Here is a 26,949-nt window from a genome sequence, read left to right as displayed (position 1 = left end):
ATTTATTTTCTATTGTGTGAGGAGCAATTCAATCTTTCTGTGTGGGTAGAGCTTTTTGTGTCACTGTGGAATCTGAGATCCTCCTCCTAACAGTGTTTGTTGGGAGTACCCGCTAATATTTCTTTCCCTCCCCTTGTGAAACTTCAAGATAATATATATTTGTGATTCTCCAAAGTGATGATTAAACTCATAACAATTCCCTGCCTATAAAGAGACTGACTCAAAGAAAAAATTTTTTTTGGGAGGGAAGGGAGTGGAGAAGAGAGTAAAAGTGATAAATGGATTACATTTAAAAGTAATGCCCTGATTTTCAGAGTTGCTGAGCAAGCTCAAATCCTGAATTCAGCAGGAGCTCATCACCCATGGAAAATCAGGATGCTAGTGTCCAGGCTGCAGTTATAGATTTACTGTGATCTGAGGCTCCTTGGGCTGGCATCCTAAATCTTTCATGCTATGTCCATCCAATAAAGTCCTGTAAAGGAGACAACATATATTATTCCACTCTTGAGAGATCCCATGTTTTTAAAACTATCTGGATATCCACCTAGTAATCCAGGCAATCTAAGCAACAATGGTACCAGACCACTATAACGCATTTTCAAAAGGCTTCGTTGTTTCCCAGAGTGCTTGAATTGCTGAATAACCTCAGTAGGTGGCTTACTGTAGTGATCGTCAGTGTGACTCCTTATTGTCATTTGCTGAAAGGAATGAGGCATTTGAAATATAGTGCTAGTGTTGGTATCAAGGGAACGGAGGTCAGCAAGTGGAGTCATTCAGGATTGTAGAAAGGAGTGCTAAGGGAGAGCAAGTAATTGTAATTAAATGATAGCTGGAATATTTCAGCTGCTGTCTGGGTCAGATGCAGATCTCTAAGAATGGTGCAGATAAAGGGAAAAGGGGGAGGGGGACTGAACTATTCAGTAGGTAGCAGATAGTTTCACAAGAGTTTGCTAAGGGCTTGGCTACACTTGCAGATGTAGAGCGCTTTGGGTTAAACCAGCCTTCGTACAGTGCATTAGGAAAAAGAAAAGGAGTTCTTGTGGCACCTTAGAGACTAACCAATTTATTTGAGCATGAGCTTTCGTGAGCTACAGCTCACTTCATCAGATGTATACCGTGGATGTATACAGTTTCCACGGTATACATCTGATGAAGTGAGCTGTAGCTCACGAAAGCTCATGCTCAAATAAATTGGTTAGTCTCTAAGGTGCCACAAGAACTCCTTTTCTTTTTGCGAATACAGACTAACACGGCTGTTCCTCTGAAACCTGCATTAGGAAAAGCGCTCCAGTCTGTCCACACTGACAGCTGAAAGCGCACTGGTGTGGCCACATTTGCGGCACTTGCAGCTGCATTGGGAGCAGTTCATTATGGGCAGCTATCCCAGCGTTCAAGGGACTGCAATGTGCTTTTCAAATGGGGAGGAGGGGGGAGTGTGTTGTGTGTATGTGTGGGGAGAGAGAGTGGGTTTTTGGGGTGTTGAGTGTCAGTATGCTGTCTTGTAAGTACAGACCCCCCTCCCTCCCTGCCTCTCTCTCACTCACTGAAAGCAAACATTAGCTGTTAGTTTTTTTTTCTCTGAGCTGATAAGCAGCCAGCACTCCAAATTGGAGCTTTGAAAGGGCCACTTCCACATTCCTGCCAGAGTTCACAACAAAAACAAGAGAGGCCACTTCAGTTAATGGGATTATGGAACCTTTCTGGAGGGCAATCACAGCGCTGTAACATAAGCCCTCGTTCACACTGACACTGTAGCGTCTCACCCAATACGCAGGAAACCGTATCCCTCTCTGGGAGATGGAGTATCGGCAGCGCTCTAGCCAGGGAGTTGGAGCGCTCTACATGCCTTGCCAGTGTGGATGGGGAGTGAGTTAGAGCGCTCTGGGTGGCTTCATTGCGGTATAACGTGCAAGTGGAGCTAAGGCCTTGACTACACTGCCACGTACAGCACTGAAACTTTTTTTCTCTCAAGGGTGTGAAAAAACACACCCATGAGCCATGCAAGTTTCAGCGCTGTAAAGTGGCAGTGTAGACAGCGCTCCCAGCGCTTTAACGTCGGCTGTGTCGACATGTTATGAACTAAAACTACACTTCACACCATATATGTTTATTATTAAGCCATGTCATTGTCCTCGGCACTTTGACACAAAGCAAAGAAAGATGATCAAACCTGGAGGAAAGAATAGCAGAGGCTTTTGTGTTAAGCTATTATCTGTTGACTCGCTGCTTGTGGGCTGTCCAGAAGCAATGGTTCTCCAGAGCAGATTTGAAAAAGAAACAGATGAGGCTCGTGGTACAGGAGGCTGGGATAGAAAGGATGTTCTAAGTTTGGTGAAGATGTTCTGTTTGAACAGGATATGTTGTGACAATCTTTTTTCTCTTAGCAGGGCTGCGATCCCTTTGCACAGACCCAGCGCAGCAAACTGCAGCACCGCCGCGCACGAATTAACCAACAGATCAACAAGGAGATGAGAATGCGAGCTGGGGCAGAAAACCTCTTCAAGTGAGCACTGGTCCATCTCCAATGCTAGAACACCTGTGTGCTAGCATTCTGAATTGCTTCTTGGTTTAGGCTGATTATTCTCCTCTCTAGCAAGAGACAATGACTTGCACTAGAAACATGTCAGTTTGCTCGCTTACAAAGACTAGTGACTTGGTGTTACTAGGCTACGTGTATTGGAGAGGGGAAGAGTATATTCTGGATATTCTGTCATTGTTTCCTATACTGGTCAATTGGGGGATAGATAAGGTGACTGACTAAGACTCTCCCTGTTAATTATGAGTCTGTTGGTGTGGCTACGTCTTTTCCCCTACCTCCTTTTGCAGCATGACTAGAAACCAGAAAGGAAGAACATAACCCTGTGCTGTACTGCTGCCCTGATAACGCTTTACTGGTGGCTTCAACTTCTGGCCACTTCTCACTCTCCACTTCTGCATGGTGGGGTAATGCGCACCAGGGGGAAGTGATTTCTAAGCGTACTAATATGTTGTGCTTTAATTGGTCTGTGTAGACCCTGCTGCTGCTCACTAGGGAACTCTTAGTCTTCACCAGCAATATCACAGACCAATTAATGCATAACACGTTAGTGTGTGTTGAAATCACACCCCCGTAGTGCTCATTACCCCACCATATAGACAAGCCCTACGTCTGCTCCTGGATGTTATGCCTCATCTAATTAAAAGACTTGAAATCTTGCTGTGTCCTTTTCTGCACGACCATGCTTCATAAAACCAAGGAGAAATGTTCTATGTAAGCAGGATTATGCCTAGGTGTGCTGTTTATATCAAAATCATGAATCAGAGTGATGATACCTGCTATTCATAGGGCATCCAAGAATGTGGACAGCAAGTAGTTCCCATCCTCCTAACAGAGGCATTTCAAATCCGGCATAGGGCAAAAAGGGTGGGGGAGCTAGAAGGAATGCAAGGCAAAACACAGGCAACTTAATTACTTTGTTGGGGAGTGTGAGGAGCACCTGGGCTAAGTTAGAAAACAAAACACTCTGTTGTTCTTTTTCAGGCTGCTGAAACATTTGGATCAGCAGTTTGAACACTTTTCCCACTGGTAACTTTCTTTGGTGAGCCTGTTTTTGAGATTAAACAGGTCCATTCTCAGCAGAGGTTGGCCAGGACATCCAAGATTTCATGAAGTTTTGGAGTTAATGGAAAACCAAAGCTTTACTCATAAAATCAGCTGAAATTAAAAGTCATTTAGTAAAATATTGCTATTTTTCCATGGCTTTAAGGATGTAACCTTGTTTTCCACTGAATGCATCCGTTGAAGTGAGCTGTAGCTCACGAAAGCTTATGCTCAAATAAATTTTAGTCTCTAAGGTGCCACAAGTACTCCTTTTCTTTTTGTTCTCCAATGTTTAGCACTGAAGACTTCTAGGCCTCGTCTACCACTGCAAACCCAAAATGTAGTCAAGGAAAGCTGTGATTAGTACTGGTTGGTGGAGCTTACTGTTAAGCAGGGTTTCAGCTATGTGGGTGGCTGGACATTAGCTGTTGGAGTCAGGACAAGTTCCCATTGTAGACAGAACCATACTCCTTAAAATGATCTGTTTGGAGTGTCATTCCTCTTTCCTAAGAAGCTACAGTGAATGGTGTGTTTGAAATAAAATGCAGTTTTGTTGGACAGTGTAGTAGCTTTTGTTTGATGGATAAATAAACTGACTGAGACAGTTAAGCAATGAAAGTCTTTTCCCGTCTTGTTCAAATACAACTGACTCAGCAAAGTAATTGAAGCGATTAAGGGGTTGGCAATAAACCATATTTTTAATATCTCTGTACAAAGAATTAACTAAGCAAACATTTGATAACTCCTCAGATTGATCAAGACTCATGGTTATATAAGGTATATTCTTAATGAAATCAAAATGTACCCTTGTGCAGCGTCGAGTATGAAAACTAGAAACTGTTTTAAGCTGTGCATCGGCCTTGTGCTGACTTTCTGCACAAAGGTAAATTTCACCCTTAATGAATGCTTGGCCAATACCTAGGGGGTTACACCAATATATGGAAGGTGCCATGTCCTAACTAAGATGGATAGATTCAATACCAGACCTTTCTGAAGTGCTGCTGCCTAACTAATTTAATTTCATTTGCAAACAGAATATAGTCTGACCTGTAACCTATACACTTGGCTTTTTAAAAGGCTGACTTTTCCCAAAGCTGAAAAAAATTATGAGCAAAATTCACTGGGAGTAAACATTTAGATGTAAAAATGCAAGTGAAAACTGAGCTAAGTGTTTTCAAATGTCCAACCTCGTCCCCCCCCCCCCCCCAACCAATTCTTCATTCACAAAACAAGGTCTCTCTCTTTCGTTATGAATCCATCCTGGTTAAGAGGGAGGGGGCGGATAGGGGGCAGGGGCCAGGCTGTTGGGGGAGGCACAGCCTTCCCTACCAGCCCTCCATACAGTTTTGCAACCCTGATCTGGCCCTGGGGTCAAAGTTTCCAGACCCCTGTTTTAGCTGTTACTGGATCGTGGTGTTTGTGAACACAACTTGCCAGAGGCTTGAAAAGGCTTTAGCCCTGAGCCAAGCTGAAGTATGGCCGTGTCCTTTTTTTTGACTGCACTCAGCTAAATAGAGGCCCAACTTGATTTAAGGTGAGAGACTAGGACATGTTTCAGCAGACAATTTGGGTGTTGTCAGCTTTCCCCTGCCATCAGGTTCTCTCTTCCTGTTTCTTTTGTTTTTGTTTTTTTCTCATGAGCCAATGAGAAAGGTGCAATTGGTTTGAAAAGCTGTCTCATCAAAGCAGGTGACTCATTGCAGCTTAAATCCATCCTTCATGTTTACATCTGCTGATGTAAAATACATGGGAGAGAAAGCAGGGTATTCAGCAGGATGCTGCTATTGAGTGACCAAAGAACAGGCTTTGAGCTGCAATATGTTGCTATTTGTACTGGAAAAGCTGCACTTTTCATATCTAAGAATTACACTTAAAAGAGCTAAAAATGAAGTATGTGTGAAATCTTGGTTGAAAGTGTGTATGTGGAATAAGATTTGAGCCTGTATTGGAGATATTGGCTTGTCTAGTATCACAGGAACTCTGTGGCAGAGGCAGGGACAGAATCCAGTTCTCCAGGAAAGCATTCAGTGCCTTGATTGAGAGACCATGCTTTATCTTCCTGAAATCCCCTGCCTCCTTCACCACACACCTTCTAACTACTGCGGCAAATGAAGTCAGAGGTCCTACAGACTAATCCCCAGAGCAGGCCCATCCTGTTCACTGAGTAAGGCAGGGGTCCTGTTGAAAAAATAGTGTACGATCATGTAATTAAAGACTCTCATAATTCCGTGTGGAAGGATTAGGGTTTTATTGGTAAATGTCAATTTCACCATACACACACACACATCAGCAAAAAGTCCATCAATCATAGATATTTAGAGGTAGGCAAAGAAAAAATGTTGTTTGAACTTAAAGATATTTACTTTGTATATTTAAACATGTTTGTGTTTTAAGATTTGAATCTCAACATCAGTTGTCATTATCTGCTCCCCCATAATTTTTCACAACTAAGAAAATTTAAATTGATAAATAGAAAAAAAATGCTTAAAAATAAACACATCTGTTAAAATTATAAAAAACCAAATTGACTTCTGCCAAGGTTAATCATGGTGCATGCACACAAAGGGATGAAATAAGGAGGCACAGGCAAGCTTAATTCTGATGTTTTCTAACTCATGAGGGCTTGACTTTGCAACCTGAATGTTCTCTTAGTAATTTTTGTATGTGGTTATGCATATAGGGACAAGACGACAACTTTTCTAATAGGAAGGTCACTGGATTAGAATTTAGGAGAACTGGGTTCTGTTTCTGGCTCTACAACTGACTTGCTGTGACCTTGGGCTACTCGCTTCACCTTCCAGAGCCTCTCTTTCCCTTCCCATCCTCTCTTGTCTATTTGGATTGTAAGCTCTTTAGGGCAGGGAGTGTGGTGTTTTTTTGTTTTTGTTTTTCTTTCATACAGCACCCAGCTCAATGGGGCCCAATCTTGCTTGAGGACTCTGGGCATTAGTGTGTTAAGAATAATTAATGATAATAAGAGTATGCCTTCATACTTATCTGTAAGGGCCCAGCATGTTCCCTGACTCCATCCCCCTCCAGTTTGCATTCTGTCATATGTTCAAACCTGATGTTATGTGGCAGAAAAAAGCATGATTTTAAAATGTCAGGAAACTTCATTTTCTTTCTTTCTCTTTTTCTTTTTTTAAAAAAAGTTGAGCTTGTCCCTGTCCCATGTATTGTGTGGCCCTAGACCAGTGGTTTTCAACCAGGGGTATGTGTACCCCAGGCGTACGCAGAGGTCTTTCCGGAGGTACATCAGCTCATCTGGATATTTGCCTAGTTTTGTAACAGGCTCTAGAGCCCTGCAGTAGGACTGAGGTCCTGCAGGACCTGCTGCCGTAATAGCAGGAGCAAGATAATTCAACAAACGATGCGGGACTGAGTGGGCATGAGTATTGCAGGGTGGGACCAGAGTGGGATTTAAAAAAAATAATCCTCCCGCACTGCAAACAACATGAATGCCCCATCTAGCAGCTGCTGCTCTCCGGCCGCCCAGCTCTGAAAGCAGTGCCTCCACCAGCAACAGTGCAAAAATAAGAGTGGCAATACCATACCATATTTCTGCGCTGCTTGTGGTGATGGCGGCAGCGTTGCCTTCAGAGCTGGGTGCCCAGCCAGCAGCTGCTGCTCTCCGGCTGCCGAATGACAAGGCTCACAAGTGAAAACCAGGCTCAAGTATTACACAGAAATGGAAGTACAATATTTACATCCCAATTGATTTTATTTTATAATTATATGATAAAGTAAGCAATTGTTCAGTAACAGTGGGCTCTGACGCTTTTTGTATTTCTGTGTCTGATTTTGTAAGTAAGTAGTTTAAGTGAGGTGGAACTTGGGATATGCAAGACAAGTCAGATTCTGAAAGGGGTACAGTAGTCTAGAAAGGTTGAGAATCACTGCCCTAGACCACACTGTGGAACTCTGTGAGGCTCCCACAGAGTTAAATACCAATCCTTGGCTATGTTTGTCTGACTTTTTAAACTAAAGACTCCAATTTGAGATTGTGTGCAGCCTCACTTGGAGGCAGTCTGAAAGCTGCTTTGCTGCTGTCCCTAGCAGAACACACCACTGAGGCTGCTGGGCACTGTCCTAGTTGCTAGGCGTGGGACACGGCTAGAAATAAATATTTCCTAAGAGAATCAGAAGGGAGTCAGGATGCTATGTCCCACTGCAGGCCCAGCTGCGTGTCAGAGCCTTTTCTTCCTCCTGACCCCCCGCCCTCTCTCAAGAGTTGCTCTTTTCTCTTTTAACCTCTCCGTCTCTGCCTGTTAACGCCTATCTTTCCATCATCATTGATCGTAGGTGGAAAGCCTTCAGACTCTGGAAAGCTTTTGTTCTAAAATGCATTTTGTGAAGCTCAGTGGAAATACCAAAGATTATGTAGTGGTTAGAGCAGGAGTCCAAGAGCAGGCATGCTTCCTGGGTTCTCTCCTAGCTCTGTCACTGACCCAGAGAGAGAGATCTGGGCATCTAGCTCATTTCAAAGATCTGGGTCTCTGTTTCTCACTCTAAAATAGGAATAATATTTCCCTACCTTGCTGGAGTATTCGGAAGCTTAACTCATTAGTTTGGAAGGCACCTTGTGAGACTCTGAAATGCCCTATAGGCATAAAGTGGTGCATGTCGTTCTATTGGGAGCTGAAGGCTTGTGGTTTGAATGTGGTAGATCAGTGGATTTTATCTTGTGGACCACTTCCTAAGACAATTCCTCCTGTGCTCTGTCTCCTTTTTATTTTCAGGGCCACAAGTAATCACAAAGTAAAAGAAACAGTAGCCTTGGAGCTTAGCTATGTTAATTCCAATCTGCAGTTACTGAAGGAAGAACTAGAAGAACTGAACAGCTCTGTGGACGTATACCAGAATGACAGGTAAGGTGTATGGGGAGGTGGGTCACCAAGTTGAGCAAGAAGGTTGCTAGAGTTGCAGGGCCCAGGAAAATGGAGAAAGTGGTCAAAGCCTAAGTTCCTTCTAAGGGGCCTGGAGAAGAGAGAGGTAGAGGGTGGGCGGGGAACAAGTTGGAGTGTGCAGAGCTGCGGCAGGGAGAGGTGCCTCTCCTCCGAGCCTGGGGCTGCTGCAGCGGGGAGAGGGCTGGTGGGAGTCCTCTCTCACTGCCACAGCCCTGGTGCAGCCTGCACCCCAAACCCCCCAGACAGAGCCCTCACCCCCTGCACCCCAACCCTCTGCCCTGAGCCCCATCCCACACTCCGAACCCTTGGCTCCACCCCCGCCACACGTAACAAAATTCTTTCTGCACAATGATCTAAAAAATTAGAAGGAACACTGGTCAAAGCCCTTGAAAATCAGGTGTGCTGGGCAAGTAGGTGCCAAGACACCACGGTGATGGGCATAATATAAATACCTAGCTAGCAATATGCTGCAGTAAGCCTCAGTACGTTTGCACAGTGGAAGCTGGGGCCCATTCCTCAGGAAAGTTGTGGAGAGGCCTTCTTACCCCATACCTCCTTCACAGTAGACATTGTGGGTGTGTGGCTTTGGGTGAAGTGGATATGGTCTGTGAATAGATATTGTATATACAGCTGCCCATACAAGCAAGGGTCCCTACATGCTCTCCCACACAAACTATACCTCTGCACCTACTTGGAATACAGCAGGCAAGGAAGCTGAGATTTGGGGAGATTGCACTGGCCTTATTAATACAGTTCCTGCTGTTTGCATGTTTGGGATGTCAGTGTTGTCTCGCTTCCGTGTTCCATCCAGTGGGTACCACAGGACTGAGAGTTGGGAGATCTGGGGTCTGGATCAGCCCTTCCAATGCTTGCTCTGTAGCCTTGAGGGTGTCCTTTCTATTCTCTCCCTGCCTTGGTTTTTCCATCTGTAAAATGGAGATAACACTGGGGCTTTATCAGCTAATGTCTGTAAAGTGCTTTGAGATGGATGGTGCTTTACAGGTATGGAAGGCTGATACAGGACGAGGAATGCAGGTCTTAAATGTATCAAAAATAATCTCTCCTCAAACTGCGGGGTATGTAAGCAAAATCCCCCACAGCACATGATTTGCACTGCAAGTGAAGCTTGAGTGTGTAATGAAAGTAATTAAAAACATTCCTCCCTACGTGCTTAGCCTCCTTTTCTTGCTGCTTTGCTTCTCGTGAACTGGATTATTCACATGCGTTTATTTCCCCATTTGATTTTGTTTAAGAGGCCAGACCTTTTATTAATTGCAGCGCCTGGCTGCTGTGAAATGCTTACCCAGCAACCTCATCTGCTTGACTCACAGTAGAGGTAGTCCTAGCACCCTAGCCAGCAGCAAGCTGGCATGCTGGGACTTCTCAGCGGAGCTGTTTATCTGGGTGAGAAGGGAAGCACTGCCTGAGGTCTAAATATCAGGGACGCTGCAGCAGTCTCCGAGCTTGACATGCACCCCCCTCACGTAGGCGCACACCCTGGTTCGCTATACAGCAGTTCAGCGGGTGCTGCCTGTGTAGCTGTCTTGATGTCCCTTGGCCCTTCCTAATACTTGTGTTTCGAATAGGGTGAAGTTAGCAGAGGGGAAGTTTTATGCTCCAAGAGGGTTGCCTGAAAGCCATGGTCAAGTATGAGCTGCTCTCAGTTTGCAGCTCATTATAGAGATAGTGAAAGTAAAACAGAACCTCTTCCCCCAGCGTTTGACTTGGTGGCCTGCCTGTATGCTGGGCACACACGAGCTAGATTTAATAATGTAGGGAAGCACCATGAGCTCACCCCTGCAATGTGCTGAGCATCCTCATCTCCCATCAGGGGCCACGTGGTGGCCTCTGAATGCAGCTAACCATATCAGACTGTGGAGTTTTTTCCTCTTCCCCAGTGGTATGCAACCACTAATATCAAAGGGCCAGATGTTGCAGCCTTTTCCCCCTTTAGTGCTTGGTCAGGTGATTACTCACCTGATTCAGGGCAGCTGAATTGAGGGTACTTGCATAAAAGCTGCTTGAGGTGAATAAAGGTTGCAGAATCTATCCCTTGACTGTCATCCGAATTAGTAAACGATACAGGTGATTCCTAACCACCCCAGGCAGGCAGGGGAACATCGTTCTGCTCCTGTGCTAGCGTGACTTCCTGGCAAGTACTTCTAGGCCTTATCTACACTCCCACTTTACAGCACTGAAACTTTCTCGCTTAGGGGTGTGAACCCTCCCCCCCCCCCAGTGCTACAAGTTTCAGCACTGTAAAGTGGTGGTATAGACACCAGTGCTGGGAGCCACTCCGCTCGTGGAGGTGGGTTTTTTACAATGCAGGGAGAACTCTCTCCCAGCGCTGGTTCCACGACTACCCAGCCACGTTAAAGCGCTGCTGCGTAGTGAAGACATACCCTTAAGCTATGTCTACACTACATAGCTTTTAGTGACACGGCTGTGTCGCTACAGCTGTGCTGCTAAAAGGCGCGCAGTGTAGCCACTGTTTGTCGGCTCTCCTGCCAACAAAAAACTTCTACCCCCAACAAGCGGCGTTAGCTTTGTCGGCAGGAGAGTGCTTCTGCCAGCAAAGCGTTGTTCACACTGGCACTGCTTGTTGGCAAAACTGTTTTGTCTTTTGGGCTGTGTTTTTTTTTTTTTAAACACCCCTGAAAGACAAAAGTTTTGTCGTTCAGTTGCCAGTGTAGACATAGCCACTTAGTTTTCATAACTGACCTCAAAGGCCCTGTTTTCTGTAGTTTTAAAAAAACACCAAACAAAACCCTCTTAGTTTATTTTGTGGCATTTTGGATCAAACTGAAATCTCATTAGAGGAAAAAGTGATAACCCCTTTTCCACACTCATTATAGCTCTCAGGAGGCTGTTTATTCAGTGACTGAGTAAGTATGAACAGACCTAGTTGTGCATGTTTGTTTTTCTTTCCCTCTCCCTTGCCCTCCCCCCCTCATTTTTCATGACCATGTGATATTTCAGAAACTGCTGATAAGCTCTTGGTGTTAATGACAGACCTGGGTTAAATAACCTGCTATTGTGTAAACATGGATTGTAATAGTCCTGACCCTGTGTGACCCCCTCCAGATCTCACTCCACTGCCTTTCCTGCCTCTTTGAACCAGTCCTTTGGGAGGCTCTGTGTGTTTGCCTAGCATGTCCCTGTAAAGAGGATTAGATAAATTCCTAACTTTAAATAAACAACTGTAGGTCCATTAGGCAAGTTGTAGTTTGATAGGGTAATGTGCAAAAGAGGAGATCTGATGGAAAAATCTCAATCTACTGATTTACACCGCAAAGGGACCATCACTGAAGCAGCTAGAAGTGGGATTATAATTGCTCAGAGCTCACTTTGCTGTGCTTTCTCATCTGTACGGGAATCTTATTTGCAGATATAAGTGTGGACTTCGAAGGGACACTTGTATTTGGTTAATACTCTCTCTAGAGATGGGGGAGAGGGTCCCAAACCAAACCTTGCTAATCGAGGGCTGTACTTTGAGGGCCTGATTCTGCTCTCTCACCTGGTTACTAGGAGTTACTCTACAAGTCAGTGGAATTACAGCACTGAGTGCAGAATTGGTCCCTGTATCTCTAATAGGCAAAACCAAGTCTCTGGATGCAAATGCTTCCAAATATGGAGATTTGGTATCCAGGTCACAATCTGAACTTTCCCAGCATTGGAGTTCTTGGTTTTAGTGTTCAGATCCTGCCCACTATAGGAAGAGACTTGAGCTTTGCGCAAACTGATCTGAATCTAGATTGGGGTGGTCTCTTTGCCAAACTGCAGTGTGGCGAAGGTGCTATCATGTGCTGCAGACACCGTGACCTGCTGCTGCTATAAAGATACGGAATTAAAATTCAGATTTTTCAAATTTTAAAAGGCAGCCCTGGCTTGATAGTTATCTTGTAACCATTGAAATGCTGGCCCTAAACTACTTGGCAGGAATCCTCTTTTTAAATGTTGGTGTTGTAAACCATTTACAAGATACATATTAATGAACACTTTCCATCTTCAGAGTGCTTTACAGACATTAACTGATCCTGTGATGTAGGCCAATGTTATATCCCCATTTTATAGGTGGCAGGAACCTAAGCCATCCTAACTTCCACCCCCTTTGGCAAGTCACTTTACAGTGTCAAAACTGGGATTGGAACCCAGGAGTTGCTGGATCCCTGATCTTTGCCTGTCTCCCAAGAGCTGTTCATTAAAACACCTTAGACCATTGCAGCCAATACAGTTTCTGATCTTTTGGCTGCTTTTTTAAAATTTAAAAGTGCAACCTAAAAGCACTAGATCCTTACCCATTCACTGAAAATCATGACGGGACCTACGGGTGAGCCCAAAGCCCTCATAAACTAAAATGCTGTTCCTGCTGTGAGTTCTTTCAAAACTACCATCACAGCTGAGAACGTTCGTGTCTGGCTTCTGTGTGCTCCCTCACAGCCTGGTCCTTTTTAAGTCAGGTGGGAGTTTTGTCTTCAACTTTAATGGAATCCTAATCAGGACCGTGGTGAAGTGACCATTAACCTGAGGCACTCGAGCCTATAGCATTTGAGCTGCCATTGAAGTAGGCCAGAGAAGAATATAAGAAATGCCCCAACGGATCATATTAATGACCCGACTAGTCTCAGACACCGGCCAGTAGTGAAAACCCACATACTACACCTTTTGCCCTTCTAATCAGAGGTAGCATTTCTTCCTGACCCCAGCTGGTGACTACTTATGGCCTGAAGCATGAGGATCCTTTACACATATAAGATAATAGTAACTGGAAATATAAACTTTGCTTGTCTGTCATATTTTGTTTTAGTGAATCTATCAGCGTCCCTATGATTCCTTTAGGGCTAAAGGAGACTAAGGAAATGGATTTAATGACCCCATTAAAGGTAAGCCTGCTTAAGGTTATTTGAGTTGACATGCTGACTAGGGTGGGGTGGCACCTCCCACCTGTATGAGTCAGCTGTCATCCTGCTGACTCCTTTTAACCTTAAGAACATAAAGGCATAAACTTCAGTATAGTTACATTATTCCTTAAATATTGAATGTACGCACATCATGCCATGATTATGAATATCAGTAAGTTGCAAGTTTTCAACAGAGACCTTACATGTTATCCTTTATGGACAAATACCCTATAAGTAATGTATTTGATATAGTGAGTTTGTCAGGTCTGAGATGAGTTGTTTGCAAAGAATAGGGGACCCATTGCCAAAAGGCCTATGTGTTGCAGTAACACCAGTTTATAAAGCCTCGCAAATAATAGGCCAGATCACATCCCCTGGGCTTTTACTTACAGAGGGGATGAAAGCAGCGGAAAAGCTACCAACAAACTCTCCTGAAATCTGTTGTGGATGGGAGCCCAACCAGTTCTCCAGGAGCCCCTGTGCATAAACATGGTTTTGTTTGAAGCTTTGCAGGGTTAGGGGGTGTGGTAGAACTGCAGAGCTGTCTCCTGGCATTGTTTGCCATGTGTTTACAAAAGGCATCTACTCCTTTGCTAAGAGAGATGGTGAGCTGCTTGTTCAGTAGCCACAGAAATCAGTCACCCAACAAACTAAACCAAAAGCTTATATTTTTTCCCTATCTCTCCCCTTACCCTCCCCTTTCCAGGATCTCATCTGTGAACATTATGGGGAAGATGGCATCTCATTTGAAAAGGAAATCAAAGAGCTCATGGAGCTGCGGCAGGTTTGTGCGCCTCATGTTTAAAAAGGAAAATCCACCTGTTTTGGCTGATTCAGGAGGAAAACGGGGCTTCTTTTCAAATCACTAATTCTTCTATGGGTGAACTTGACACTTATCTTAAAGAACTGTTCTGTAGCGCTGTGGGTGCTTTATATCGTTGGGGTATGGAACTCCCTGGAGCACATGTTGAAAATGTTGCGGCTTCAGTTTATAGGTTACAAAATACTATGTTGGTGCAAGTGTCTGCCCTTGTGAGTCAAGCTTTAGGGCTGGGGCCATAGTGAGCAAAGATTAAAATTGGACCATGGTTCAACCATCAGAATTATTTATCTAAAACGGGTCGGCAACCTATGGCAGGCGTGCCAAAGACTGCAAGCGAGCCGATTTTTAATGGCAGGCTGCTGAATGGAAAAAGTGCTAGAATGGAAAAAGACTAATTTTTTATCTGTTAATTAATAATGGAACTCTACGGTTCCACCCCATATCTATTAAAACCTGTCACCTTAAATTACCTTTGAGCTGCTTCCCACACCTGCATTTGACCAGATCTCCTGTTTTTCCCAAGCTTTGGTAGATTAATGTAGTTGCCTCAGCAAGGCTGCAGTAAAAACACCCTTAGCTTTCAGTTTGCTGAGGTCAGTCTTAATAATCCAGCCCAGAGCTGGACATTATCGCACTTGCCTTTCCTCTCATGTTAGGCATCATATGGGTGAAGTGGTGCCAACTATAGACCTATATGGTTAGATCCAAACATTTTATATTAAAAGGAGATTAAGGTTTCAAAGTCAAGCACTCAAAAGTTAGGAGATGCTTTGCCAGTAAATCTTACTTCAGCCCTCTTTTATCAAAATGCACAGAGCACAGACTTGAATCATCATCATATTCTATTTTTTTTCCTCTGGGATCCTTACCTCATTCACTGTATAGGTGTACTGTTATTTTCTATCATGGGAAAAGAATCTCGGATATGTTCATATAGGATGAAATTCATCCCCCATGCCAAAGGCAAGGCCTCTGCACCTCTTAAATCCCACTTCTGTGCCCTCAGAATAGTGCTGAAGTGGCAATGAGTGACGCATAAGCTTATGCTCTCTCTGATCAGCAGGGAGTGTTTCACGTTAATTGTTGGTGCGCTTGCCACTGTTTCACCCCTCTTGATGTCTAAAAGCCACAGCTGCATGTGTTTACTCCTTTCCCTCCTCTTCCACAGGCCATGCGGACTCCCAGCCGGAATGAAGCGGGGCTAGAACTTCTGATGGAATATTACAACCAGCTTTACTTTCTTGATAACAGATTCTTCCCTCCCAATAAAAACTTGGGTGTCTTCTTTCACTGGTTAGTGAGGGGTTTTTTGTTCTGACCTCTAATTGTGTGTGTAGTCTTAATATTGCTGATTTTGGGGTTGAGGTTAAATAGATCTAGATGCCTAGGCCTTCTCTAGACCTTGTTCCTCTGAAGTATTTCAAAAATCTGGCCTTTTCTCTCTGTCCTCATCACTAGAAGTTGGGTTCCAGCACTACATTCCATGTGACCTTAGGCAAATCACTTAAACTCAGTGAAGTCTACAAAATGGGGATTTTAATGGTCATGTATCTTTAAAGGCATTGTAACCTCATTGCTGTCTGTAAGTGCTTTGAAATCCTTTCCAGCATGTGATGTATGTACAGTCAATGCAAAGTGTGATCACAGCATTCACAGTTTCTGTTTCAAGTTGAGCAAAACATGAACACACAGTGAGCAGCAAAGGAATCCAGAGCATAATAAATGGAGAGAGGCTTGTGTTTTTTAAACATCAGTGCCCCAGAGGTCTCCTTGTTCATGCCAAATCTTGTTTGGATGTTTTCGGGTCTGGCAGGCACCAAGGCATAGACTGCCTTGTGGAACACTCTGCAATGGCATTGTTCCCTTTGTGGTGGATTGTCCACTGCTGACAATTTTCAGATCAAGATTGGATACCTTTCTAAAAGATCTGCTCTAGGAATTATTTTGGGGCAGTTTTCTGGCCTGCGTTACAGAGGAGGTCAGGCTAGATGATCACAGTGGTCCCTTCTGGCCTTGGAATCTATGAAATTTCAGGCCTCATCTCTGTGGCTAGCCCTTCTACCAATATAGGCATTGAAAGTGGGTGCTTTTCAAGCTGCTGAAAAGGCTGTTCCACTTTTGGTAGGTTTGTAAATCATGCTCCAGTGGTATCCAGTGCAAACTGGAAAATCTGCATTTTAAGCTACACATTTGTCTTCTCCCCTCTGTCTCTAGGTATGACTCACTAACTGGAGTCCCTTCCCATCAGCGCGCTCTGGCTTTTGAGAAGGGAAGCGTGCTTTTCAACATTGGAGCTCTGCACACTCAGATTGGGGCAAGGCAGGATCGCACGACCCTGCAAGGGATTGACCGGGCTATAGATGCTTTTCAAAAGGCAGCCGGTAAGTCAGCTGTTTGGAGCTTTCTTGGTGATTTTTTGTTTTTGTTTTGTTTTCAGGAAAAAATGTCAGGAGGAATTGTTGCTCATTTCGAGTGAGAGACTTTGGAGTTGAGCGTATGCTTCGTAGGTGCATTGAGCCTGGCCGATGCCCCCTAATCCTGATCTGTAGCCCCCTGCTCTGCTATAGAACCGGAATAATAACCCACCAAATCCCAAGCTTTGCTAATGCGTCTCTCAGTCCTGACCCTGTGAGAAAACCTCATGACCAGTATGGAAAGTGCATCATTCTGAGGCATGTGTGATTGGTATTGCCTCTAGTCTAAGCCCTCTGGACAGCTGCACACATTTACCAGAATCAGACCTTGGCTTCACCAGCACATCCTAATCAGCTGTCACCCATGATTCAGAGATGCTTAAGCACTGATGGAGTCTCTAGAGCACACACAGTCGAGGCAGGCAGGAGCAATGTACCGAGGCGAGGCAGGCAGAGTTTGGAGAGCACTGAGAATGAGTCCTAACAATGTGAAGTGCCAGGCATATCAATGGCCATCATCTACTGCTCTGCTAATCCCACTGAGTGGAGGAGGTGATGCTCACTCCTACCTACATTTGCCAGTCCTCCACTTGATTTTAGAGTTGTAAGCAGAAGGGCCTTTCGCAATGTCTCTCTCCAGCTGCTTCTATTCATGCAGGTGCCTTTAACTACCTGAAGGAGAACTTCTCCAACGCCCCCAGCCTGGACATGAGCACTGCCTCGCTGAACATGCTTGTGAGACTGATGATTGCCCAGGTGCAGGAGTGTGTCTTTGAGAAGGTCACCCTGACCAGCGCCCAGAATGACTTCTTCACTCAGCTGCAGATTGCACAAGAAGCAGCCAGGGTACACATCACTGCACAGCTTCTGTTTGAACCCAGCAAAGCTGCCCATATCTCTTGGCTTTACTTAGCAGAGCTGTCTGGGGTGTGGCGGGAAGAGAAGAAAACCAGCAGGGAGGGACAAGCAGAACCCTTGAGCAAGGGAGATCTAGGAGGAAGCACAGCTGGCTTGGAGTTAGGGATGAGGCATTCCCTGTGGGGAAGCAGTGGGATGGGATGGGACTACATGGAGCTGTCATTGCTGCAATGAGCAAGGGAGGCACTGCAGGCTGTGCACACTCGTTGTCCCACTGGGTGAAATGCAACCATTAGTCACCGCTGTCGGGAGGGGCAGCCATCCGTTTCCTGGGTACTCCACGCCTGAATAGTGAGCTGAGCAGTTGTAAATATTGCTAAATCTTAATCCATATTTCCAAAAAATAAAGAATCCTCTGCAAGAATTGGGGCTAAGTCACACATGAGTCCTTAGCTGAAACAATTTTGTGACTGGAACTGAGTGACAGGGGATGGATCACTCAGTTACCCTGTTCTCTTCACTCCCTCTGAAGTGTCTGGCAGTGGGCTAGATGAACCCAGTATGGCTGTTCTTGTGCTCTTAAGAGAACGTGTGGGGGGATGAGTGGGGTCCCAGAGGCCTGGAGAAGGGAAAACATAGTACCTGTCTTTAAAAATGGGAACGAAAAGGACCCAGGGAATTAATTATAGACTAGTCAGCCAAACTTTGATACCTAGAAAAATACTGGAACAAATTATTAAACAGTCAGTTTGTAAGCACCTAGAGGATAATAAGGTTATAAGGAATGGATTATACTGGCTTGGCATGAATGCCTTCCTTTGAAGGAGCTACTGGGCTAGAGAATGGGGAGGGGAAGCAGTCGACATGATATATCTTGATCTTAGTAAGATTTTAACAGTTGCACATGACATTCTCATAACCAAACTAGGGAAATGTGGTCTAGATGAAATTACAATACGGCAGGTGTACAACTGGTTGAAAGACTATACTCAGAGTAGTTATCAATGGCTTGCTGGCCATCTGGCGGGGAGGCATATCTAGTGGGTCTGATCCTGGGTCCAGTACTAGTCAATATTTCACTAATGACCTGGGTAACAGAGTGGAGAAGGTGGTTATAAAATTTGTGGATGTCACCCAGTTGGGAGGGATTGCAAACATTTTGGAGGACAGGATTAGAACTCAAAGTCACCTTGACAAATTGGAGAATTGGTCTGAAAGCAACAAGATGAAAGTCAGTTAAAACAAGTGCAAAGTACTACAGTTAAGAAGGAAAAAATCAAATACAAAATGGGAGAATGACTGGCTAGGTGGTAGTACTGCTGAAAGGAACGGGGGGTTATAGTGGATCACCAGTTGAGTGAGGCAGTAATGTGGTGCAGTTGTGAAAAAGGCTAATATCATTCTGGGGTGTATTTAACAGGGATGTCATGTCAGACATGGCATTGGTGAGGCCTCAGCTGAAGTACTATGTCCAATTTTTGGCATCATGCTCGAGGAAAGAGGTGGACAAATTGGAAAGAGTCCAGAGAAGAACAACAAAAATGATAAAAGGTTTAGTGTGTGTGTATAGTAGGAAAAAGGCGGGGGGGGGGGCATGTTTAGTCTTGAGAGAAGCGGGGAAGGGGAGAACTGATAAACCTTCAGACAGGTTATAAAGAGGACAGTTATAAAGAGGACAGTAATCAATTTTTCTCCGTGGCCACGAAGGTAGGACAAGAAGTAATGGGCTTAATCTGCAGCAAAGGAGATTCAGGTTAGATTTTGGGGGAAAAGATTTTGACTATAAGGGTAGCTAAATTCTGGAATAGGTTTCCAAGGGAGGTTGTGGAATCCCCATCATTGGAGGGTTTCAAGAACAGGTTGGACACACACCTGTCCGGGATTGTCTAGGTTTACTTGGTCCTGCCTCAGTTCAGGGGGGCTGGACTTGATGATCTATTGAGGTCCCTTCCATTCCTATGTTTCTGTGGTGACATAACTTCATTTTCTAATCTTACTTAAGGATAATTTGCTAATTCTATTGATAAACAGTGGTTAAGCTCCTAAATCATTCCACTTTGCACCACAGCAGTTAGTAATGCTATCCACATGTGATGTTAAACTCCCATCCAGGTGCTAAATATAGACCAAGAATATATTGTTTGTTTAAAAGATGCTCGCTCTCCAGCTATGACTCCATAGAGCCGTCCCTAATTTCTGAAGAGTCTTACAGCTCTACTAAGATGACGCTCCGGGGTGAAGCCAGGATGATATCTTAGCTTGGGATTATTAATGCTGTTCCTTCAGCTGCTGTGAATGCACTGGGTGGAACAAGTCAGGGACTAAACTGCCTTAGTTCTGGGATTTAGGAGACCTGGGGTTTATTGTGTGTGACCTTGGTCAAGTCACTTAACATCTCTGTGACTTAGTTTTCCGAAGCATAAAGAGAGGATAATGATCTTTACAGTCTTTGAAATCTAGAGATAAAAATGTAATATAAGTTTGACGTACTGTTATGATTTTAATTGTACTGCGTTTTATTGTAACAAACACAAGTAGTTGTGCGACAGAAGTTAGAGCTGGAAAAAGCCTGCTAGGTTGCCTGACCCACTCCCTGCTAGTACAGGATTGTTCTCTGCCAAATGTTTTGTGTTGATTTGGCCACTCTAATCTTTGTCTCAAGCGATGAGGCTTCCACCCCATCCCTCAGAAGACTATTTAGCCTCTGATTGCCAGACACTGGGAGTGTACAAAAGGGGATGGATCACTCAATGATTGTCTGGTCTGTTGATTACCTCTGAAGCATCTGGCATTGGCCTCTGTCGGAAGACAGGATTCTGGGCTAGATGGACCATTGGTCTGACCTAGTGTGACCGTTCTTTTGTTCTTAATCCACAGCCTCACAGTTAGACTGTTGTCTGATTGGAACCTTCTCATTAATAACGTGTGTTTTGATGGTTGCAGGTTGAAGAAGTCTACTCCTTGGTGCATCAGACCATGACCCAGGCTCATGTGAAGGATTATGTACCTTTCTCATGGGCCACCATGGTCCATGTCAAATCTGAGCATTTCAAGGCCCTCTCCCACTACTATGCTGCCGTTGCACTTTGTGACTGCCCTTGTGAGTATCAATCCTACAGCTGACCAGCAGCCCAAAGGCGGCTGTGCTCTCACCTAAACGCTTGTTTATCTTACATCTTTTTGTAGCATTCATCAAAGAAACAGCTCAGAACTTGGCCCCTCAAGGTTCAAATGTGGGACATGAGCAAAAATGAGGGGGACACAAAAATAACAGTGCAGGAAGCATAATGCATTGTTGGACACTTAACATAAACAGAACTATCTGAAACCTCACTTAATCTGAAACTGGGGACAGGGTGTGCAGCGGAGGTAAACTTGATACACTGCCTGCCTACTTCTTGTACAATGTTTGTAAAGGTCTTTGAGAGCACTGGCTAAAAAGTGCAATAGGAATGCAATATGCTCTCTGTTTCAGAGTTGCAACAGAGACATGGGAGTAAACAGCGAGGAGAGGGCTCGTGGAGTGTTGATCCAGCACTTGCCAATCAGTGTGGTATCTCTAAGGCTGCAATAAGAAGTATTCCACTTAGCATTCTGTACCTAGCACTGCCTGTGGGTGCACTGTGCCCTCAGAGTGAAGGGGTAAGGACAGTACAGAGAGACAGCTTGAGGAAAGTTCAGTGAGGCCCTGGTCTGGGACTTGGGAGACCTCAGTTCAAATCCCAGCTCTGACACAGACTCCCTGTGTGACTCGAGGCAAGTCACTTAATATCTCTGTCGCCATTCCCCATCTGTCAAAAGGAGAATATTTCTTTTCTGCTACCTTCTGCCTGGCTTGTCTGTTATGTGTATATACACAGTGCCTTGCACAGTGGAGCACCAATCTTGTTTGGGGCCTCCAGACAGTACAGTAATATAAACAGCTGATTTCAGAAAACATACATTTCAAAAATCAAGGTGTAAGTAATATTTTTACAATGGCACAGCTCCACAAAAGGGGCTTAGACACTGCAACACTGAGCATCACAACACCTAACTTCGGGGTGCCAAGAAAATGACAGGAACAAGGCTGGGATCTACAAAGCCTATATAACGAATGATCAGATAGGTACCTTAGAATGGGGTCCACAAAGCCAAAAAGAGGGGTGTGTTCTAAGCCCCACCCCCTCTGAGTTCAATTCCTGTTCTCCCCCAGTTATTGAATTACTAACCGAGACCGGCATTTGGTCGCCTAGGTCGCATGTGGAGCCTCATCAGAGGCTGCCTAACTCCATGTAAAACAGCGGGGGTGGGATGGAGGAAAACCTCCTTTATCCCTATGGTTAATGTGCTCACTCAGAATGTGGGAGACTCCCTCCCGTTCAAGTCTCCCCTCTGCCTGACAAGAAGGGATTTGAACAGGGATCTTCTACCTTGCAGGTGAGTCTCCAAACTAGTTGCCTAGAGGGTATTCTGATGCAGGTCTCCCTCACTCTGCTATTGAAGTTATTCCACTTTAATTAAATGACTGGATCTTTTAAATATTAATTGGGCATGACAAAGAGTTAGTGACTCTCTTGGTTCAGGCACTTACATGAGAGATGGCAGATCCCTGTTCAGATCCCTTCCTCTCATCAAGCAGAGGGAGAACTTGAACGGGGGATTAGACCCTTGCAAACCAACAGGAGCCGACTACAAATGTGGGGTTTGAGTCAGGTATGCAAATAACTTGACACGCTCTGGTTCAGGTCAGGTTGGCAGGGTTTGGCCAGTGGTGTGTCTCACCGACGGCCAGTATGACGATCAAGAGCCAGCTGAGCATGTTGATAAACAAGGGGTTGGGGCCTGGTGCATTCCACACTTGGCTCTGGCCCAGGCTGCCACTGCTGTTTCCTGCCCAGCAGGAGAGGGGGGTGGCGCTGACAATATGGTGATTAAGAGCCTAGCCCTCAGTGGCCCCTGCAGGCCCAAGGAAACAGCACAGCACCAGCTGGTGAGAGCTGAGACTAGGATCCCTCCCCTCCGCCCCCCCTATAGTCCGCACGTCTCTGTGGGGCCTACCCAATGGGCTTTACAGGATAGTCAGGCCTGGTTTCTATCCCAAAAAGCTTACACTGTAATCCCACTTGTGGAGTACTGCCTAACAAGTGATAGGGAGGGGTAAGGTGAGGAAGGAAGAGGTTTGCAGCAATGTGGTTGGGGTTCAGGGGTGTGTGCACGTATCTGGTTCAGTTGTCGTCTGTTCTCTCTCTTCCTGCCCCCCAAGGTTGTCTTTATTGGCTCATTCCACACGGGTGTCTCAGAAGAAAGCGAGTCTTTAGCAATCGGAATGAGGAGAGGGTGCTGGGTTAGTGGGCCCGAGTTGGGAGGAAGCTCCATGAATAGGGGGTGATGATGGGGGGGGGGGGAAGGCTTGGAGAAGGCTGTAGGAGTAGCAGGTGAGGAGGATATAATGACTGGCATCGTTATAGGGCAATGGGGGCAAAGCAAGCCTTTTTCTAAGCACTCAAATGGTGTGTGGCTTTCGCACTGACTGTCTTAACAGTAACAGCTGGCGGAGGGGGAAAGCAAGAATCAACAGGAGAGTCCCCACGTTGCCACATCAGGCCCATTCTGGCTTTTGGGAAGGCAGCATGCCTCTGCAGTTCAGATGCCACAGCCTAGGTATAATCTAGCTCTGTTGTTCAGAGTAACACATCCTTAGCCAGTGCAACAAGCCATCAATAAACTCTTTATGCCAAGATTAATCCCTGACTGGTACAGTACTTGCACAGAAAGAATCAGTATCCATCATGACATTGGCTGACTTCAGATTAAACAGGCTTCAGCAGGAGCTTCCAGTTAGTGTTCTGGGAACACACTGGCTTTATTATTATTATTATTATTTTATTATTAATATTTATTATTTTTTTAAGCCCTTCTGTTGCTCCAGATCATTTGAGCCCCAGGACTCTCTCAATTCAGGAGCCCTCCCAATCTCTCATTATCACCTCCTATTCCCTAGAGAGGAGCTTATGCTGTAATCCTGAAGTTCATTCAGACCTGAAAAGATTAGCCACTGCTTTGGCTGAGGACTAATTACAAAAAAAAAAAAGCCAACACAAACAGACTAGATCCGGTGCTCGAAGGGCTTGTGACAAGACTTGTTTGTTTCAGCCTCACCAAGATAGTGCTCTGATCTAGCTCAATAACAGCAGTGCAGCTGTGGCAACAGGAGTGGTGGCATGGGCCAGCCTCCCAAGTACAAGTCTGTCCAGGACCCATAGCACATACTAGAGTGGCTAGCCCGTGCCGCCACCCATGGTGCCCTGGCTCCGCTGCTGCTGTTACCCTAGCTAGCCCAAAGCTAGTTTGACTGTGTGTGTTTGCTGCAGTCACCCCTCCTGATCGCAATGTAGCCATACCCTCTGTATTTGTGACCGGGGCATATATCTCGGACACTTTTTTTTATTTTCATGCCTACTTTAAAAAGGAACTAAGGAAATTGGGAGACCTAGAAGGTGCCCAGATACCACAGTGATGGGTGCAGCATAAACCCTAGAGCTGGCCCAAAAACTTGAAATTTTTCATATGTTTGGTGATTTTGTAGGCTGCCCCATTAAATACACAGGCCCCCTGCCCTGCATTTGGATCAGTTAGTACAGAGGCTCTAGTGTAATTAAAAACACCGACCCTTTAAACTGTTGGAGCAATGTAGATCCAAGTGCTGCTGCAGACAGGCTATCCAGGTTCTTCTCTCATCTGCCTGGGAAATTCCAGCTATTTATGGATGAGTAATGCTTTGAATACTCCACTGAGCGTGTGTACACCTGCTTGTTTCACACAGCCGTGTCTGTTGCTGACCTCCCAGAGCACGAAAAGGCCTTTATCCAGTTCCACATCACCGTGCCGGAGGGACCATCACTTCGTCTTGTGCTGCAAGACCAGGAGGAGCGAAGGAAACTGGGTAACTATCCTTCAGCGTAGTGAACCTCGTCAGGCATTAGCCAGGAGACAAGTTTTGATGCATGAAAAGCCCCAGTGTAGTCCCGCTACTTCCCTCTGTGGACAGCATCCATGAGGGCATGGTGAAGATGTATCGAGAAACCATGTTCAACACACTCCCCTCCCCAGGTCTGCCTTTTCCGTGGTGGTGGCTTGAAAGGGGCCTCTTCTGGGAAGCTGTGACTGGAACATGCCAGGTGTCTTCCTTTCTATAGTCAGACTTTTAACTATAAATCCTACACCAGCCAGGTAGGGGGGATATTTATCAGGCAGGGTGTCTTGGAGGTTTGTTGCTTCACTTCTCAACACCTCAATCCTGCTTTGATGTCTTGAAGATAAGACCAGGGCATGAAAAAAGTATGTACTCCCTCACCTTTTCCTTGAATTAAGTCCATAGACTTCTGTAGAAATTTAAGCTGTCATTTAAAACCAAACAAAAACAAACAGGTTTTAGATTTTCTGGTTGCAAAGACCCTTCCAACCGTGACTGGATGTAGCTCTGTCTTCCTGAGCCTGCAGACATTTCTAGTGCCTCAGAGCCCCGAGGGCAGTATGAAAATGAAGAGAATCCTGTCACTTTAACTCTTCTGGTTGGAAATTCTATGATAGAAGCAGACACTACAGCTACTTTCAGGGGCAGGGTAACAGACATTCTCCAGTGACTGTATCTGTGAGAGGAAATAGCATTTTGTGGGGTCCTATGTTCTTCTCTCAATAACGCTGCATTGTATCTGCTTATTTTATACACTAAAGAAGTTTTTTTAACTGCCAATGCTGCAAGTGCCCCTAGGATCAGAGAGCCAAGCAGGGCTCTTTCTGGCTCGCAAATAGCCAACAAAAAAAGTTCTGCACTCGGTACTTAGTTACAAATACTGCTGGTGATGCATGAACCAGGATGGAATCCAGCTCTCTAACGTAGTGGGGTTGGCTCTCCAAGGCTAATTGGAAGCAAAAACAGGGAAGTTTACTTCACACATTGAAGTCAGTAGTTATCACTCGAATACATCCCGGGAGAAGCTCTAAGTGTAGGTGCTTTTCAGAGTTGGACTCACTTTAATGGCCCTCTTGCACTGCATTCAATGGGTTTCTTTCACAGGATGTAATGGGAGTTGGGCTGGGCTGCGAATCTGTAGTGGAACCCACAACTTGAGCGGGAGGTGTCTTAGCATTAGGCTTCGAAGCATTAGACTTTTATTAGTAAATGTTGGGAAACGTTGATTTCACTGTATGCACACAAACTGCCGACTGTTTCCATCAACGATGATCACAATTTACAGCTAGGCAAAGTAAGAAATATGCTGCTTGAGAACTTATTAGAGTTTAGGGATATTTACTTTTCAACATCACATGTCAAAATATACAGTGTGCTTTAATGGCTTATAAAGCTTTAACTTTTTGAATCTCAGCATCTACTCAGGGTTGGCAATTTTCCCAGGGAAAACTAGGTTAGGACAGAACGCTGGTAAATGCCAGTCTAAACTGGAAAAAAAATAAAATTATTATGAGAATATACTAATGCTCATTACTAAAAATATTTAGCAATTTGATGATGATTTTGTAGTAATGTGGTGTGTTTAATTTTAATGAAAGGAAACTAAATAAGACCAAAAAAATCCTCAGCCTAAAACTGTAATCTATTGCCTTGGCTACCTCAAACTGAAACTTTGGAATCTGGGGATTCCCCCTTCTTTGTTTAGCTATGAAAATGACATGTTCGTTTACCAAACAAAGAAAGGGAATTCCCAGATACCAACACTTCAGTCTGAGGTAAACTGCAAAACTAACTGTCCGGTCCAGTACTGTCTCTTGATGTGGCTGCTGGCATACAGCAGTTGCAGCTGCATTCAGTACAGGAACTCACGTCAAAATATTTCAACTTGAGCAAAAGTGGACCCCAACTGACCCAATTCATGGCTATTTTGAGGAAGCTACGAAGATGGCAAAGTTTCTTAGATGTAGAAATGGCAAAGAAAAAGTGATCAGGTGGGCAGACTGCAAAATGCAGTGGAAAGAACAAAGAGACACCGGACCAATGACTTTGGTTAAATGCACTTGAGTGTTAGACTCGGACTGTGAGGATGAAGGTACTGATAATACTGCACTGTCATTGCCAAGTACCTCAAAAGAAAGCCAGGTCCACGTCAATTAAAGACGTCAAGGAGGAAGAGTCATGGCTCTTCTTTGAGTGATGCCCCCATGGGTGCTCCACTGTGCATGCAGCAGCACCCCCTGCACCCAGCTTTGGAGATCTTCGTCAGCCATGGCTGTTGGACTGCACATGGGCATCTCCTCTGTCTCGTGCTGTGAGCAGGACGTGCATATATAGCACTGTGGGTTCCGACTGCCCCCAGTTCCTTCTCTACCGCCTTTGGTCTGGGATGGAATCCGCAGCAGAGCCTGCTTCTCCTTTACCTTTGATAGTGCCTTACCTGTTAGGAGTTTATTTGTTAGTTCTTTCCTTCCGACTCTCCCAATTTAAAAAAAAAAGAAGAAAAATCTCCAC

General features: G+C 44.9%; 1 protein-coding gene across 6 annotated transcripts in view; it reads left to right on the top strand.

The window, feature by feature from the left end:
* RHPN1 (rhophilin Rho GTPase binding protein 1) overlaps positions 1-26,949 on the top strand; it is a 93,650-nt gene that overhangs the window by 49,619 nt on the left and 17,082 nt on the right. For 3 of the 6 annotated variants that reach the window (XM_048841813.2, XM_048841818.2, XM_075124897.1), the window contains 10 exons: positions 2,385-2,503; positions 8,320-8,448; positions 11,343-11,372; positions 13,295-13,370; positions 14,095-14,172; positions 15,380-15,504; positions 16,426-16,592; positions 17,284-17,471; positions 20,427-20,583; positions 24,289-24,408. In XM_048841813.2, the coding sequence (XP_048697770.2) occupies positions 2,385-2,503; positions 8,320-8,448; positions 11,343-11,372; positions 13,295-13,370; positions 14,095-14,172; positions 15,380-15,504; positions 16,426-16,592; positions 17,284-17,471; positions 20,427-20,583; positions 24,289-24,408 (1,189 nt within the window). The remainder of the gene's footprint in view (positions 1-2,384; positions 2,504-8,319; positions 8,449-11,342; positions 11,373-13,294; positions 13,371-14,094; positions 14,173-15,379; positions 15,505-16,425; positions 16,593-17,283; positions 17,472-20,426; positions 20,584-24,288; positions 24,409-26,949) is intronic. The other 3 variants (XM_048841815.2, XM_048841817.2, XM_048841816.2) reach the window with 2 other exon arrangements.

Source organism: Caretta caretta, chromosome 2 (genome assembly GCF_965140235.1).
Source record: "Caretta caretta isolate rCarCar2 chromosome 2, rCarCar1.hap1, whole genome shotgun sequence".
Classification (NCBI taxonomy): Eukaryota; Metazoa; Chordata; order Testudines; family Cheloniidae; genus Caretta; species Caretta caretta.
This window is presented reverse-complemented; position numbering and strand designations above follow the sequence as displayed.